Raw genomic sequence first — 17,620 nt, forward strand, 5'->3', positions numbered from 1 at the left:
TAGCCCAGGCAGCTGATTTCTAAGAAACCAGCTGAGGGACAGGAAGACTGGGGCAAAGCTCAGGATGGCTTTTACTTTCAGTTTTCTTCATCTGGAGCAGTATAGGTACCCAAGGTTCTTGGCTGGGAGGGGATGGTGTTACAGTCACAGCATTGTCAAATGTCAAGGACACAGCCAGCACTTCAGGACCCAGACCAGGCCCGGAGCCCAGAGAGGTCTTGCCCTGCCCCATCCACAGCTGTCAGGGTAGGAGCAGGGGCCGCTGGGGGTAACGGCCGCCCGGCCCGGCCCAGCCATCAGGGCTTCCTCTTTATTCACTTGACCTTTATTTTGTACATGGTTTGGATTATTTATTCCTTCACCCATTCATTCATTCATTCCCTCATTCATTCACTCACCCATCCATCCACAAGTCCTTTCTCTCACTCCTAAGACCTCTCTGTCTTCTCTTTCCTTCCTATTTTCCCATGTTGTCTTTCCTCTCCTCTTCCCACTCCCTGTCTCTCCAGCTCTGCCTCTTGCTCCCTCGCTCTGCCGATCTGCACCCCTTGCTTCTCCCCCACTCTTTCTGACTGACACCCTTTTTTTCCCTGGGGGAGGTGATGGCTGAGCTGGGCTTCGAAGACTTGAGCAGGAGTTTGCCAAGTGAAGAGAAGGCAATAGAAACGTCAAAGACTTCCCCTGGGTTGCTCAAAAGGCCAGAGGATGATGGAAGCAGATGGGGAATGTGAAGGGGACAGTGAGGGGCTAAAATGTACAGTGGGGCTGGGCAGTGAAGGACCTCAGAGCCCATGGGAAAGGGATCAGATTTTAGTGTCTAGCAGCTGGGAGCCACTAGAGTGCTCTGGGGTCACCTGACTTGGTCCAAGTACTGCTTCTGTGACTTTCAGCAGCCGTGAGATCTAGACAAGGAGCTCAACCTCTCCTGGCCTAGCCTGTAAAATGAGACAATAAGGATACCCATCTAGAAAGAGCTAGATAAAGGGGAACCAGTAGCAATACTCACTTGCAGGGGGAGCCAAGGGTATGTGTGTGTGATTTGGGGTGTCAGGTGACCGAATCAGTAGTTTAGATGGTCACACCCAATTCCCTCCATTGCCTGCAAAAGGGCCAAGCACACATCTCTGGTCCTCAGTTCCCCATCTGCAATCCAGTGAGGGGGAGGTCCACTTTGAGCTCAAGCCTGCACTCATCGCCCCACCCCCACGCCCTGCCCACCTGGCTGGGGAGCCCACCAGGCCCCCCTCCCGCCAGGAGCCGAGGTAGTTTCGCTTTGACCACCTTCCAGAAACTGTGGCCCTTCCTGTCACCAGGTTAGCACAGAGGGAACTTGGTAAAAGATAAGATTAGCAGCACGGAGGAACCCCAGGCTGGCCATGCTAGGCTTTCATTTTTAGTGTCCCAAGCTGGGCCCCCTACATAGGGTCCACCCTGCCCTGCCAGCGTCACGCCTCATATTGAGCACATACTCTGTGCTTATAATCACTTCCTTTTAATACTCTGTACCTGTGAGATCTGAGGGCTTACCCATTTCACAGATGAGGAAACTAAGGCTCTGCCCACGAACACACAGCTGGCAGCCAAGCTGGGCAGTTTCCCAGGCACAGGATGGGTGTCCTGGAGGGTCCCTGGATGATGGTTTTAGGTGAGACCCAGGGACATTTTGATAAAACATTGAGTTGCTGTGAAAGATTTCCTATTTTCCACTCAAGTAAAGGAGACAGTCTCATATGGGTGCTACTGTGTCTTAAACACCTCTCTGACATTTGACATGTCTCTCTCTTCCCCTCCCTCCCTCGCTTTCAACCACACACAAAACAGGCTTTTTTGTTTGTGTGTATGCTCAATCATGTACGACTCTTTGCAACTTCATGGACTGTAGTCCGACAGGCTCCTCTGTCTATGGGATTTTCCAGGCAAGAATACTGGAGTGGGTTGCCATTTCCTCTTCCAGGGGATTTTCCCAACCCAGGGATGGACCCGCATCTCCTTCAGCTCTTTCATTGGCAGGTGGATTCTTCACCACTGCACCACCTGGGAAGCCCACACACAGCAGACCTTCTCTGAAAGCAGAGCAAGACACCAATCTCTAGCTAAAACTTATTAACACTGTTTGAATTTCATTGCATTTTTTTCAAGGGTTATCTTTTTGTGGCAGGTGACTCTGGCTTTCTGTGTATAGTAATGGTACATTTCCCTTTGAATAAAACTTACCTAAGGAGACCGAGTAACTTGAAGAATATCATTAAATAACATAACAGCTGCAACTTGGATAGAGCTGGTAAAAATCATAAAAGTGGATCTCCGGTGTCTGACGGTTTGGAAACCTCAGCTTAAAGCAAGGGGATGGCTGTAAAATCGGGCTGCCTGTGTTGGAACCTCCTAGGTTCTGCCACATAGCCGCTGTATGACCCTGGGCACTTTATTTAACCTCTCTGTGCCTGTTTTCTCATCTGAAAAATGAGTATCATAACAATAATAGTGTCTGTTTCATATGGTTCTTGTGAGGGTTAAATGAAATACAATGCATGAATTACATAGAACAATGCCTAGTGTCTAGTGAGCAATTGACATGATGAGCTGGTAGCCGCCACTGTTTGTAGCAAATGACAAGTTGAGAATGCAACCAAGTCTGTCTTGACTTCATGGCTGTGCTCACTCAAATACACGGGGCAGCCTGTGTGAAGCAAAATAGTAATAATTATTGTAACCTCTATATTTGCGTGGTGATCCAAGTTATCTCCACTTAGAATAAATCATTTGATTCTCATATCCCTTCCGAAGCAAGGCAGAGTGGGTCTCATTTAGTCTTGTTGTTGTTCTTCAGTCACTGTCGTGTCCGACTCTTTGTGACCCCCTAGACTGCAGCATACCAGGGTTCCCTGTCCTTCACCATCTCCCGGAGTTTGCTCAAACTCATGTTCAGTGAGTTGATGATGCCATCCAACCATCTCGTCCTCTGTTGTCCCCTTCTCCTCCTGCCCTCAATCTTTCCCAGCTTCAGGATCTTTTCCAATGAGTCAGCTCTTTGCATCAGGTGGCCAAAGTATTGGAGCATCAGCATCAGTACTTTCAATGAATATTCGGGGTTGATTTCCTTTAGAATGGACTGGCTTGATCTCCTTGAAGTCCAAGGGGCTCTCAAGAGTCTTCTCAAGCATTGAATCTAATTCTGGTTTTATAGATGAGGCCACTACAGTCACACTGTTAACAGGACTCGAAACCAGGGCCTGGGTCCCCGGGCTTTCTGCTCCTCTGTGCCGCCTCCCACAGTGAAACGTTGAGGGGAGGGGCCACCAAGGCTGACTCACCCAGGCCTCATCCCCTCCTCTCCACCCTGCTCCTGGATGCGCCTCCTGGCTGCACCCAAGTGTGAGAGGTATGGGAGGGAGTGTCTCATCCCACAGGCCGGTGCAGGTCCCCAGGCGGGGCCAGCCCTGAATGTCACCCTCCTAACGCAGGATCCAGATGTCAGGCTCACACCATTCCTGTCTTTGCCCGTCAGCATTTGCACCCATTCCCCACCCCCACCGCCTACTGCCAGGACTGCCCCAGAGCCACCCCCCCAGGGTCCCTTCTTATCAAGCAGCCCTCTCCTAGGCTGAATTCTGATGCATCCTTGCAGATAAGTTACCAGCCCACTGTCTCATGTGGCTTCCCAGCCTGTGCTAGGGAGAAAAGGATGAATGAGGTGCTCTGAGCCCTGGCTGGTTGTATGGCTCTGAACATCCTCCAGGGTGGCCCTAAGTCTCAGAAACTTATTAACCCATGAACCCCTGAGCATGGTAGTTGGTAAGATCATGACCTTGGGCATCAAGTACCTGGAGTCAAACTGTGGCTTTGCCATTTACACATTTGTGGTGGGGGGTGGGCAATTCCTTCACTTTTCTGAGCCCACCTCCGTGATACAACCTTGGCAAAGTATAAGCATCCTTTAGCTGCTCGGTAATTGACATTATATTAAAACAGCAGCAAGGCAAGGATCATAAAGCAGAGAGGCCAACCCTAATTATTGGAGACCTATCAAGTGTTAAACACTGTACAGGTACCCTTTTACTTAATCTCGTCCATGGGATGGGTCAGTCAGTCAGTCAGTCAGTTCAGTTGCTCAGTCAACCCCATGAATCGCAGCACGCCAGGCCTCCCTGTTGTCCATCACCAACTCCCGGAGTCCACTCAAACTCATGTCCATCAAGTCGGTGATGCCATCCAATCATCTCATCCTCTGTCATCCCCTTCTCCTCCTGCCCCCAATTCCTCCCAGCATCAGGGTCTTTTCCAAAGAGTCAACTCTTCGCATGAGGTGATCAAAGTACTGGAGTTTCAGCTTCAACATCAGTCCTTCCAATGAACACCCAGGACTGATCTCCTTTAGGATGGACTGGTTGGATCTCCTTGCAGTCCAAAGGACTCTGAAGAGTCTCCTCCAACACCACAGTTCAAAAGCATCAATTCTTCGGTGCTCAGCCTTCTTCACAGTCCAACTCTCACATCCATACATGACCACTGGAAAAACCATAGCCTTGACCAGACAGACCTTTGTTGGCAAAGTAATGTCTCTGCTTTTTAATATGCTACCTAGGCTGGTCATAACTTTCCTTCCAAGGACACGGGACGGGTACAGTGATTAATCTCATTTGCAGGTGAGAAAGCTAGCGTTCAGGATCTGGGTGCTCTGTGAGTTGGTGCAGCAGTGGCGGGTGCGCACTGGTATGGACTGGAAGCTCTTTTTGGTCTCTTAAGACCAGAGTGGGCTGGGAGATCCCGCTCTTATGGGCTTGACCTGACGGCCCTCTCTGCGTGGGTGGTGAGGGCAGGAAGGTCTTCCAAGCGGGTAGCAGGCCCAGAGCGGCATTAGGACCACACGGAGGCCAGAGGGGCTGCAAAGCGCGGGCGGGGGGACCTGCCCCGGCTCAGAGGGGCCTTGGGGAGCCCGAGCACAGTCGAAAGGAGGCGAGCAGTGACAAGACCCGAGGAGCAGGTGAGAGCGGCCAGTGACGTCATCAGTGCGCGGCACCCGGCGGCCTGGGCGCCCTGGGGCCCGGCGAGGCCTTGAGGCGACGGCACTCTTACGAGGACAAGCCCTTCACCTTCAGACCTAATGAGGCGAGGGAACAGCATGTACAAAGGCCCAGCGGCAGGAGGGTGTGCGGTGAGTACTGAGGCCAGCCGCGTGGGTCCTTGGGGGGCAGTTGGGCCTTCCCCTGAGCGCATCTGGGAGCCGTTGGAGGACTGGGGCTTGGAGATGCCCACCCTCACGCGGGGGTGTCTGTTCTGAGGAGGGTGGTGTATCGGGGCCAAACAGGTGGTCTCAAGCATGGAATCCTTTTCCCCTGTGGGCTGAGGGTGAGGACCAGGTGAGAGGAGCATTTGAGTGCCCATCTTGGGCACTGTTGTTCCTCTGTGAATTGGCTTCCTTGAAGACCGCACTCTGCTCTCTGAGGGACCTTGAGACCCCCAGAATCGGCCCAGGGCTATTTTATTCCCTAGAATCCTCGAGCCCTGGGGAGTCTCTGGATGATGGTAGTGGACGCCAGGTGAAGGGGCTGCCCGGGTGAGGGGGATGCAAAGACACTGAACACCCCCACCCTATGTCAGGCCCAGCCCACCTCCTCCTAGGTCCTGCTTCCTCTCCCAAAGTTGAGGCCGGCTGCGCCAAGAAGCCCCTCACTGGAGTCTGTGGGGCTGTGCACTGGGGGTTTGTTCAGACCTAGGTTGGGGATCTGATCATAGCTGTGGTTTCTGACTGATGCCTGCCCCAGATCTGGTCTCAGCACCAGTCCCAGCAGGTCCTGTGACTGTCCTGCCCCTCTGTGGCCCAACTGGCTGGAGCTGAGAGGTCTGACCAAGAATGACCCCTCCCCTTGACACACATACACACACACACACCCCCGCTGAAAGGTCTGACCAAGAATGACCCCTTCCCTCGACACACACACACACACACACCCATCCCCTGACCAGTCCCAGCAGGTCCTGTGACTGTCCTGCCCCTCTGTGGCCCAACTGGCTGGAGCTGAGAGGTCTGACCAAGAATGACCCCTCCCCTTGACACACATACACACACACACACCCCCGCTGAAAGGTCTGACCAAGAATGACCCCTTCCCTCGACACATACACACACAAACACACACACACACCTGGAGCTGAGAGGTCTGACCAAGAATGACCCCTCCCCTCGATACACAGACACACACACCCATCCCCAGATACACATATAGTAAGGCAGGGAAGCAGTCAGGGAATCTGATCACAGCACAGATTAGATCAGGTCGCACCCTGGCTCCCCATCACAGTTCAAATCCACACTCCTCACCAGTGACTGTGCTCACTGCCCTCCCATTCCACCTTACCTCCTGCCACTCGCCTTCACTCAGTCCCTTCCCCTCCAGCTCCACTAGCCACTGGACTGGGCTGAGCTCGTTCCCAGCTGCTGTCCCCTCTACCTGAAATGCCTGCCTCCCTGGCCGGCTCTGACCTGTCATTCCAGGCACAATTGCAACATCACCTTGGAGGGGCCTTCCTGACCTTTCTTTCTGAAATAGTCCCAGTCCATTGTCCCACCACCTAGTAAAGTTTTCATGTTGAGTACTGTCACTACTTGGAATGCTCTGGTGCCTTTAGTTTCATATTTAGTTACTGTCAGAGGCCCTGAACGTGAACTCTGTGAGAGCAGAGGCCAGACTCCCTCGAGTTTGTCCATTCCTGTATCCACTGGGATTAAGAGTAATGCCTGGAACATAAGTCAGTGCTCAGTGTGTGTTCGTTGAACCTCATTATCATTTATTGAGCACCACATCATTAGGAGACGTATAGCCAGACTCTGGGCTAAATGCCTTATGTGCATCGCTTCAGGAAGAGGCTCAGCTCTGCGCTTCCTGGCTGGGGGACAGTTAACAGTTCCACTCAAGTTGGGAAGATCAAGCAGGCTGAAGTGAGACCTGGGGAAATGCCTCTTCACAGGGTTCCTCGCTCTTCCCCCCTCCACTCTTGAAGAAACCAATTGCCTTGAGAGTGCGGCGGACCTGGTGCAAGTCTTGGCTATCACTTTTGAGTTGTGTGACCCTAGGTAAGTGACAGTCCTTCTCTGGGCCTCTGTTTCCTCATCTCTGAAATGGGGGGCAGAGTCCCCCGCTGAGGAAAGGCTTTGATGCAGGTCAGAGGCTGTTCTCACCCTGGCCCACAGTCCCCGTCAGCCTGGAGAGCGGCCCCTTTGCCATCCTGCCTGCCTGCCGCTGCCCCGCTCGCCCGCCGTCAGTGGGAAGAATACCTCAGTCGCACCTGGGCCCCCAGCCCAGGCCCACACATACACCAGTCCTCCTCTCACTTTTCATTCTTGTAAATTGACGTCAGCGCTGCTGAATCACGAAGCTGAGGTTTAGAGGACCTGCACCTCGGGGAAGCCACACGGCGCACGCCGCCCCCCCTCCCCGCCCTCCTGCCCTGCAGCGTCTGCACTGCTGGGCCCATCTGTTACCCGGGGTCTGGAGTGCAGCTCCCGGGGGCTTCTAGGTCATTGCAGGTCACTCCATGTATGGCAGTATAGCTTTAAAAAAAAAAAATGACTCACAAAGAAAAGGGGCCAGGTCTGGGGAGTGTGAGTAGAGGAGCTTTAGTTTCAGCTGTTTTGCTAAGGGAAATGGGTTTGAGTTTGGGTAATGAAGATGTGACTTCTAAGCTTTTTTTTGAGAGGGGGAAAAACCCTGGAAATATTATAAACTTGACTGTGATTTGTCCCTCCTTAGATGAGGACCTGTTTCCTTATCTGTAAAATAGGAATGTTAGTTAATAGCACCTAAATCCTAAGGCTCAGGTGAAGGTTGAATGTTTTAATATAGGTGACTAGGCACTCAGAATGGTGCCTTCCCAGTGATGCTGATATGTTAGCAGCTGCTGCTGTTATTATTTCGACTGTTAGGCACTAGCTGGGAGGCTAGTGCTACCCAGCCTCTGAAGCAGTACTGTCTGAATTTGCCACCTGGCTCCACCACTTGCTGTATGCCCTACTTTGTCTCTCTGAGCCTCAGTTTTCTCATCTATATAAAGGGGGAAGAGGTTTCTAACTCACAGGCCAGTTGAGAGGCTTAAACAAAGTAGCGCAGGGCCCAGCATACAGTAAGCGCTCACTGAGTGTTTGCTGTATGCCCAAGCACTGCCTTCATGGTTTCTCCTTGCCCTGCCAGAGCTGGGCAGGAGACAGGAGAGTCTGAACAGAAGACTTGGGCCACAAAGCACAAACAAAGGGATGGGAGACGGTTCAAAGAAGAAAAAGCAGTGATTCCTTGGAGGCACACAGACGTCATCTCCCTCCCTCCTTCCCTCCCAGCCCGCCTCATTAAAGGATGAAATTGCCAAAGCTCTCTGAGATCCTAAATCTCTCCCGGCCATCCTTAACCTTGGGGCCTGGAACCTGTTTAATCCCCAAGACAAGCCTGGGCCACGCCAACTTTCCGGCTATCAAGTTCATTTTATGCTGCAGTTTAAAGTCTGAAAGGTATTATTAAATATCAGGACACTCCATTATCAGCATGTCCAGGACTGCAGAGGGCCATCCGGAGTTCCAAAATTGAAGTGGAATGTGTGTGTGAGGCCGCTTAGCCCCACACCGGAAAATGACTCGATTCACCGGGCGCAGCACCACAGCCCCAAGCGACCAGCAGACCGGCCACAGATCCAGGGTAGCCATAAAACCCATGTCCTGGGCACTCTCTAGTGATGCTGGCCAGCCCCAGTTCTGGAAAACATCACCTACTCCATCCACTATGCATCAGTGCCTGCTGCTGAGGGCTACAGCAAAGCAGCCTCTTCCAGCAAGCCATTTCAGAGGCAGTCGCTGAGGCCCCTAGCGGCAAGGGGAATTGCCCAGAGCTGCCAACAGGGCCCTCCTGCCACCGCAGACCACAGAGCGTCTTTCTGGTTGCAAGTTGCTTGTTCACCAAAAAGTACACAGAGACAAGACAGGGCGGGAAGAAGGAAGTTCAGACCTGACCCTGTTATCCCCATCCCATCTCAGTATCTCTGTCTCCCTAGATACCGAGTTTCAGAATGTACCACTCCTCCTTCCAAAAACTCATCAACCCTCCCACCCCCACCCTCTTCCTGGAAGAAGCTGTGGTCACAGAATGAAAGAAGTTTCCCCTCTGTCATCCATTTCAAACAGATTTCTGGGAGGATGGCCAAAAAAAAGGCCCAAGTGTCTTCTCTAACACCAGAATGACCACAGGCAAATTTACCCTGCCTCGGTTTTCTCTTCCATAAAATGGGGATAAGAGCCTTGCTTCATAGGGTAGTCTTTATAGATTAAGTAAATTTAAGCATATGTAAATAAAGTACGGAATAGGACCTGGCACATATTAAGTACTCAGACACAAAGTACCCTTTTGCCAGACACACAACACCAAAACTAGACCAAGGGTTCCTCTCCCTCTGAGAGCTGAGGGTGAAGCCATGTGGGGTTCCCAGCCACAGAACCTGGGGGGCCAAACACCACCTTCGGCCACACCCAGGTCAATATTAGGAACCCGGACCCACTCAGAACCGTGGAAAACCTTTGACCAAAGCACACGCTCTAGAAACCTTTTTTTTTTTTCTTAAAAAAAAATTTCATAATAAAGTTTATTACCTAACTGGTGGTAAAAAATATAAAATAGGATTCTGCACAGCAGAAAAATAAAGCCAGAGACCCTCCCCCAACCCCTGGTTTGTGCAAAGATACTGGATATATGTAAACATGAAGAGGTAGGAGGTACGAGTTCAGGCCCTGGCCCCACGTACAGTTTTAAATTAAGCTACTACGACAACCAGGGGGACCCAGAGGGAGCACCAGGAGGGGGCACCCTCAAGAGTTGGGGAGGGGTCTGCGGCCTGGTCTCCAGCCCAGGGCAGGAGGCGCCTCGCCCCCTACGCCCGCTCCCTCCAACCCAGGTGGGGAGGGCACCCACATGGTCCAGGGAAATAATAATTAATAATAGAAAATAATAAAAGGGCGACCCAGTTAATGCTGCGGTGCGCGGCCGGTCAGATCTGGAAGGGGAAGGAGCTCAGGTAGTCGCGAAGGACGGGGTTGAGGGGGATGCGCGCCAGGTTCTCGCGGCCCACGGTGGCCACGATGCGCTGGCGGCACAGCTCCTGCAGCGGCCGCACGCGGCGCTGGCGCAGCGGGGCCCCCAGCATGCGGCGCGGCGCCGCCACGTAGTGCTCCAGCAGCTCAAAGAGGCAGTCGAAGCTCTCGCGGCTGCCGTCCAGGTGGAAGCGGCCGGCCTGAAAGTGCACGCGGATGCTCGTGGGGCCCGAGGCCATCTTCACGCTGAGGGCGAAGAAGCAGTTCCTCTGTCGGCTGTCGCGCACCAGGAAGGTGCCCACGGGCTCGGCGCGCAGCCGCTCGTGCGCTCCGTGCACGCTCAGGGGCCCCCAGTAGAAGCCGCAGGCGTCGAGGAGCGCGCTGGCGCGGGTGATGCGCCGGTACTCGGCGTGCGAGCGGAACGTGCGGAAGTGCGTATCGCCCGGGGCCGGGGCCGGGGCCGGGGCGGCCGGGCAGGGCCGCAGGCGCGCCGGGGCCGCGGACGAGGGCGAGGAGGTGGAAGAGGAGGAGGAGGAGGAAGACTCTGGCCGCCGTCTGGGCTCTGCTGCCGTGGAGATTGCATTGTCGGCTGCCACCTGGTTGTGTGCTACCATCCTACACGCAGGGCCGGCCGGAGGGGTGGGCCATAGCGTCCGGGGGTGCGCTGATGGGGGAGACAGGCAGTGAGCAGGGAGTCCGGGTGCGGCTGGGCAGGTGAGGGCCCGCGAGGCAGCTCGGGAGGGGCGGGGCCCTGGGCTGAGCCGCTCCTAAAAGGCCGAGGGCTCAAGTCCGCATCCGCGCGGTCCTTTGGGCCTCAATGGACTCGTCTAGAAAATGGGCTTGCCCGCCGGCGGCGCCCTTGCTGGCAGGTGGGAACTCGGCGGCGCGCTGTGCCGCCTCCGAGTAAGAGTCTGAGGAGGGGGCGTGGACAGAGGCGCCGGGCAGAAGCCTGCCCCGGACTCGGGCCACCGGGTCCTCGGCTCACCGCCCCGTGGTTGCCGCCTGCCGGCCAGGCCGGGAATAGGCGCCTCGTCCGGGCGATTCGGGCAGAAAAGCAGGGAGAAAAGCGGAGCTGCGGGTACCCCAAGCGCGGGGTCCGCCAGGATGGACCCCGCAGGGGCCAGGGGCGTGGCGGTCGCGACCCAACCACGCAGCCCCCGAGGCCGCCGCGGCCCCGGGGGGTCCCGTGCGTTCCTCCCCTCTCCCTCCAGCTTCGTCGCCCAGCGTCCGTCTCACCTGGCGGCGGGGCGCGGGGCGCCGCGGGCGGGGCGGCGGGGGTCTCCGGGGCGGCTCTCGCGCATGCTCCGGTGCCGGGAGCCGTGCAGCTGCCACGGCCGCAGCTCTTTCTGGTGCGCGCCCGCCCCTGCACCAGTCTTTTAAACCGGCTTGGAGGCGTGGGGTTTGCGAGGCCCCGCCCCTGACGGCTCCGCCCCCTCCAGGCCCGCCCTTCCGCGCCACTTTCGGTTTCTTTTTCTGCGCACCTCGGAGGCCGGGGCCGCTCGACTTTTCCCACAAATCCGGGACCCCTCCCCGGGGAGGTCCCCCAGCCCTGACCTAGCCTCGCACCTGTCCTAGGACCCGTCTGTCAAGGTCTCTAGCTCTGCCCTTGAACCTCCGGGGCACTTCTCAGCAACCCCCCTGTCGGACCTGGCGGCCCTCCGGTACCCCCACTGCCTTCGGTCGCAGATTTCTGCCGGCAAGCCCATTAGGATACTCCGGACTGGCCCTGACACACCCGTCACCTCCTCCAGGGGTCTCAGCACCCATCTCTGGTAGACCTGTGTCCTCTACTCTTGAGCCGGGCACCTCCACCCTATCCCTGGTCTCACCTGGGACCCCTCGGGACTGTTGCCTCCATCGCCCTGCCCACCTCGTCCCGGAGCCTCTAGATCGCCGCCTCCGCATCCCTCTCTGCCTGTCGCTGTCCCTGGTCTTAGCTTGGGCTTCCCAGGAAGCGGCGGGTTGACCACAGGCTTCGGAGGAACCCTTTGGCGGCGCGGGAGGGGTACCTCGACTGCGCGCCCAGTTCCTTGGAAACCGGGTGGGGCCTGGCAAGGTCCCCTGCGGCTTTGGCCTGCCTTTCCTCCTATGAGACAGCTGGAGAAACTGAGGCCCAGTGACTGGCAGAGGGAGAGCTCTAAACGAGGCACACCCTGCTCGCTTTTATTTTGGGGAGAGGAGGGAGCGGCTGGGCACCTTTAAATGCACTTTGGAGCCCAGTGAAAAGACAGTTCATTTTCAGATGTGATCATTCCAGAAGCCTACTCTGAGCTTTCCTGGCCAGTCCCTCCTCTTCCTTCCTCCTCTCTTTTACAGATCACCCCCCCCCCAACTGCTCCCTCCCCACACTCATACCTTGGGTCTTGGAATGTTGGGGTACCCGCTACAGTTTGTACATTTGTGTATGATGCTGTCTGTCATAGAAGGTCATGGAATAGGTGCCTGGCTGGTACATGTTTTTTTGAATGAAAGAAAGAACAAATGAGCTTGGGGGCCGGCTGGTGGGTGGTGAGTCTCGCAGTTTGGAGGGGTCGGGCGGAGTAACGGGGCTTGGCAGGGTGCTGCCCGACACTGGCACACACCGCCCTCTACAGGCAACTCTGAGGCTGCAGCCCAGCTTGCTGCTTGGCTCCAAGCCAGCGCTCTGTCCTCCTGCCAGCCTCCCTGGCGCTTTCCTGCCCTGGCCCCAGGCAGAGCCCAGGACCCCCATGTTTCCTCGTGAACACACGAGGATGGCCCAGAACCCGCCTTGTGTAGGATCCCACTGTCTCCTGGAATTCGTATTGGCAGCAGCTGATGTTGGTCGTTGATGTGTTTGTCCTGGGGTGTGTGTGTGTGTGTGCGCGCGCGCAAGGGCATGAGAAGATGCATAGCCATGCCTGTGCCAGCAGCTGATGTTGGTCGTTGATGTGGTTGTCCTGGGTTGTGTGTGTGTGTGTGTGTGTGCGTGCGCAAGGGCATGAGAAGATGCATAGCCATTCCTGTGCCAGCAGCTGATGTTGGTCGTTGATGTGGTTGTCCTGGGTTGTGTGTGTGTGTGTGTGTGTGTGTGTGTGTGCGTGCGCAAGGGCATGAGAAGATGCATAGCCATTCCTGTGCCAGCAGCTGATGTTGGTCGTTGATGTGGTTGTCCTGGGTTGTGTGTGTGTGTGTGTGTGTGTGTGTGCGCGCGCAAGGGCATGAGAAGATGCATAGCCATGCCTGTGCCAGTGTTCAGGCGCTGTGGTCATTCTGGAGCACCTGCGGGGGCCTGCGCTGCGGTGGGTGACAATACAAAGCAGTGGTTAAAAGCTGGACTTTGGACGCAGTCTGCCTAGTTTCCAATTCTAATTTTGCAACTTTCTGTCCCTCTGACCTTGGACGTGTAATTAACTCCCTTGCCTGGTTTCCTCATCTCTGAAGGGGGTAATAACATCTCCCTCATGGTGTGGGGATTAAAAGAGTAATTAGGGGTCACATGCTTACACCAGTCCCTGGTGCATCATAGGCATTCAGTATGTGTTTGCTTTTGCTGCTGCTGTTCATCGGCGGTGGTCAGCAGCTGTGGCAGCATATTGGAGCGCATGGCTTCATGTTAGAAGTCCTAGCGTGAGGAAAGCAGGCCATAGACAGCACAGTGGAGCAGAAGGAAAGTGTTGCGTGGGGGTAAACCAGGCCCCTGGCTGCTGGCAGTGGGGAGACACAGCACCTCCTTCTCACTCGAGCTGGTCGCGGGTGGTCCAGGCCCAGAGAAGGCAGCCAGGCTGGGCTGGCTCCTGCGTGACTTGTCTTCCTGCCAGCATGTCTCCTTGCCCAGAGCAGATCTATAAATATCTGATGGCCCATATGCCCCCTACCCCTCATTGACAGCCTGGATGGCCACTTCGAAGAGTTCCCTCTTATTCCTGAGCACTAGGACCTTCTCCTCTCAGCCCCCTACTTGTTGCCACATGCCCACCCATCCCCACGGAGCCCCCTTCTTCATTTCATTTACTGTTACCCATGACGTGTTAGGTTCTTCCCAGGTGGCACTAGTGGTAAAGAACCCGCCCGCCAGTGCAGGAGACATAAGAGATGTGGGTTAGATCCCTGGGTCAGGAAGATCCCCTGGACAAGGAAATGGCAACCCACTCCAGTATTCTTGCCTGGAGAATCCCATGGACAGAGGAGCCTGGCAGGCTACAGTCCATGGGGTCGCAAAGAGTCAGACATGATTGAGGCGACTTAGCATGCACACACATGATGTACTGGCCTAAACTGGCTGGGTAATAAATATTTTACAGTCCTTGGACCATTGGACTGACACCACAATCCAATCTGCCCATTTTACAGATAGAGAAATTGCAGGGGGGGGGGGGGGTCACTCACCCAGGAGCACACAATTCAGAAGGGGTATGGCGGAGGTTCATACCCAGGAGGTCAGACCCTAAAGCTTTCACCTGTGTTTGCTGTGCTGTAAACTCCCTTCCTACCTCCTCTCCCTACCCTCCACCCCAACCAGATTCCTGGTGATTTCCAATCCTGGTCTGTCTTCTGGTAAAACAGTAGATACCAAGGAAATCAGAGGGATGATTTGCATCCTAAGCCTGCCTGGGGAGGAGTGAGGACCATTCTGCAGACTTTCCCCTTGTTTGTAAGCTTGGGGAGGCTCCAGGTCTTGGCAGTCAAGCTTCTGTCTCCCCGTTTTTGGCTCTGGGCCCTTCTGAGTTTCAGTTTTCTTGCCTGTACAGTAGGCCTGGCCTCCTCCTCCCTCCACCCCAAGCAGATTTTGGTTGTGCAAGAGTGGTGAGGCAGGCACAAGTTGCCAAGCACACGTGGGTTCTCCTCACCACCGATGGTGACAGTTACTACCACTTTGGTTTCATTTTCTAAAGCCCTGAGTTCAAAATGAAACCAAATCCAGATACCAAAGGGAAAAAGAAATACGGTGATTGACAAGCATCCGTCTCCTGAGCTGTTCTCCGTGGAGGGCTCGCCCTAGACTCGCAGGAAGCTGGGCCACGTGCTGTGGAGACCACAGCCAGCAACTTGCCCGTGCTGGACCTCATTGGCCCCAGCTGCAAAGTGGGTTTTGGAAATTTTATGCCTCACAGAGCAGCATGAAAGCACAGCCCAAAGCAAGGGGCCAGGCACAGAGAAGGTGCTTCTTGGCACAAGTGACTTCTTGTCATGGGCAGTCGGGGCAGCCCTGTGTCCACAGCTTTCTGGGCCACAGCAGACATGGGGGCTGGTTCTCCTCGCCCAGCCTTGGCAGCCCTGGCAGGTGCAGAAGGAAGGGGCTTAGCCAGCAGCTGGGAGGAGTCAGGATCTTGGTCCCCGGAGCTCAGTTTTTCAGTTTCTTTTCTAGTTTTGGCAAAGTCCTGCTGGGAAAAGCAGCCCCTTCAGGTCGTGTAATCTTGAAACTGCCCTCTGCCCAGTGCTCTTCAGCCTTTCTTTACAACCCAGATTCCCATGGGAGTCTGTACCTCTTGGGGCCCCGCGAGCAAGTGGGTCTTAGAGCGTGGATTCTGGTTTCAGTCTGTCACTTAATGAGTCCGTAGCCTGGGACCAGCTTCTTCACTTCTCTGTAGCTCAGTTTCCTCATCTGCTTGATAGTGGTAATGACATTTATTTCACCCATTCAGTGTTTATTCAACAGGTAGGACGTGACTGATCAATTGAGCATACATACACGTACACACATCTATTGAGTGTCTACTATCGGCCAGGCACTGGGAACTCGGGTCTCCAAGCAGTCAGGAGAAGTAGGAAGTAAATTCATAAGATCGATTTAGATCATGGTAAGTGCTATGCGATAACAAGTAGAGAAGAAGGAGCAACAGGGATTTTGTGGGGTGTGGGCAAGAGTGAGATAAAGCAGTCAGGGAAAGCCTCTTGGCTGAAGGTTGGAGTTGAGGCCTTTCTAAATAAGGGGTGATGAGGATTCCAGGTAGAACAGCCAGTGCAAAGGGCCTGAGGTGGGAGTGATCGGCAGGGTTGAGGATCAGAAAGAAGACACATGTTATTGGTATAGAGAGCAAGGTGGCGAGGTGTAGAGGTTGACAGGGGTCCAGGTGATGGTGCAGGCTTTGTGGGGACATGGGAAGGGTTTAGATTTCACCCTGACTGCAGGAGACATTCCTTCCAGCCCAGGAGACACTACAGGATTGGGCGTGGAAAGAGTCCTCTAGCTACTGACTTTCTGAACTACTGAGATACTAGCCACAGTGATGTATACTGTGGGGGCTTGGGATACATCTCACAACTGTCCCTGACTGCCCCCCCCCCCCATGGATGTCACCACACTAGCCCCAAAGATGGGTACAAAGACAGTCCTAAGGGGAAGCCAGGACACGTGTGCATTGTAGTAGAGAGCCCTGCTTGAGGAGCCCGAGGCCTGAGTTCTGGGGTCAGCCCTCATTCCCCAGGGATCCAGGAAGAGGAGGCATCATTTGCTCAGCCGGCTGTGGTCCAGGTGACAGTCCAGGCATATGGTCTTATTTACACCCCCCTCACCCCACCCCTTGGCTTCTTTGGTGGCTCAGCAGTAAAGAATCCGCCTGCAATGCAGGAGATTCGGGTAGACACGGATTCAATCCCTGGGTAGGGAAGATCCCCTGGAGAAGGAAATAGCAACCCACACCGGTATTCTTGCCTGGGAAATCCCACAGACACAGGAGCCTGGCGGGGCTACAGTCCACGGGGTCACAAAGACTGAGACATGACTGAGCACACACTCACGCATGTGGTTCTGTGAGGTGAGGTGGAAATTATGTCGCCATTTCCCAGATGAGAAAATTGTCCCTCGAAGAGTTGGTGGAACTTGGCAAGAGTGTCTTGGAGAGCCTGGGGCTTGGCCTCCGTCCACAGAGGCTGCCACGGATGTGAGGTAGAACCTAGTCCTGGCTGATCCCAGGAGATCACACGGGAACACACTTTGCACGGAGAGGAGGGGACGCTCAAGCCCAAGGAGAGGGCTCTCATCGGGCAGGAGAGGGGTCATGGCCTGAGCTGGTGGCTGGACTCCAGGTCCTGGGGAGACCTGGTGGGAACATTCCAGCAGGCCCTTGATCCCCGTGTGACGGGTAAAACAGGAGAGATGAGGTCAGAGGTTATGTGAAGTATCCAGTGTTAGCCAGCTTTCAGAATGCTGGTACCGTGTTCATAGCTGGAAAAGAGGAGGGCCTGGGAAGAGGACTTCTGAGAGCCCTGGCTGTGACACAGCAGGCCACAGTCCCAGCCCCCCACCCCACCCCCTCCCTCACACCCACCCTCACTGTGACTTCAGGCAAGTTGCCCTCATCCAGTGACCCAGAGAACTGTCACAAAGCTCAAGCCCGACAGGCCCAACGCCTTTTCATCAGTAAATCTCCAAGGACCTCACTCCGAACCGGTTTATTCTGTTTTCCCCACCATTCTAACAGGCCCATCTGGTTTCCACCCTACCCCATCCCATAAGTGGCGTAGGTATCACGAGCTGACGACAGGAACATCGGCAGTCACCTCTGGCAGCTGGCATAGTGGGGAAATAAGAATTTGCAGAAGCTGTGCAACTAGACACAAGGGCTGACTGTCACAGGTTGGGGACCTTGGGGTGGG

At 55.0% G+C, this 17,620-nt stretch overlaps 1 protein-coding gene and 1 long non-coding RNA gene across 2 annotated transcripts; one reads left to right on the forward strand and one right to left on the reverse strand.

Moving 5' to 3' along the window:
- The first annotated feature begins 5,024 nt into the window (after positions 1–5,024).
- On the forward strand, positions 5,025–8,888 carry LOC110129292 (uncharacterized). Its single transcript, XR_002311444.2, has 3 exons — positions 5,025–5,152; positions 6,967–7,072; positions 8,187–8,888. It is a non-coding gene; the product is annotated as an uncharacterized lncRNA (long non-coding RNA).
- Positions 8,889–9,604: 716 nt separating this feature from the next.
- On the reverse strand, positions 9,605–11,398 carry SOCS1 (suppressor of cytokine signaling 1). Its single transcript, XM_020880583.2, has 2 exons — positions 11,300–11,398; positions 9,605–10,727 (listed from the first exon to the last, which is right to left on the reverse strand). Exon 2 carries the CDS (start codon positions 10,675–10,677, stop codon positions 10,021–10,023), a length of 657 nt encoding a protein of 218 aa, XP_020736242.1. The 5' UTR covers positions 10,678–10,727; positions 11,300–11,398; the 3' UTR covers positions 9,605–10,020.
- Between the last annotated feature and the right edge of the window lie 6,222 nt (positions 11,399–17,620).

This window comes from Odocoileus virginianus, chromosome 33, assembly GCF_023699985.2.
Source record: "Odocoileus virginianus isolate 20LAN1187 ecotype Illinois chromosome 33, Ovbor_1.2, whole genome shotgun sequence".
NCBI classification, from domain to species: Eukaryota; Metazoa; Chordata; class Mammalia; order Artiodactyla; family Cervidae; genus Odocoileus; species Odocoileus virginianus.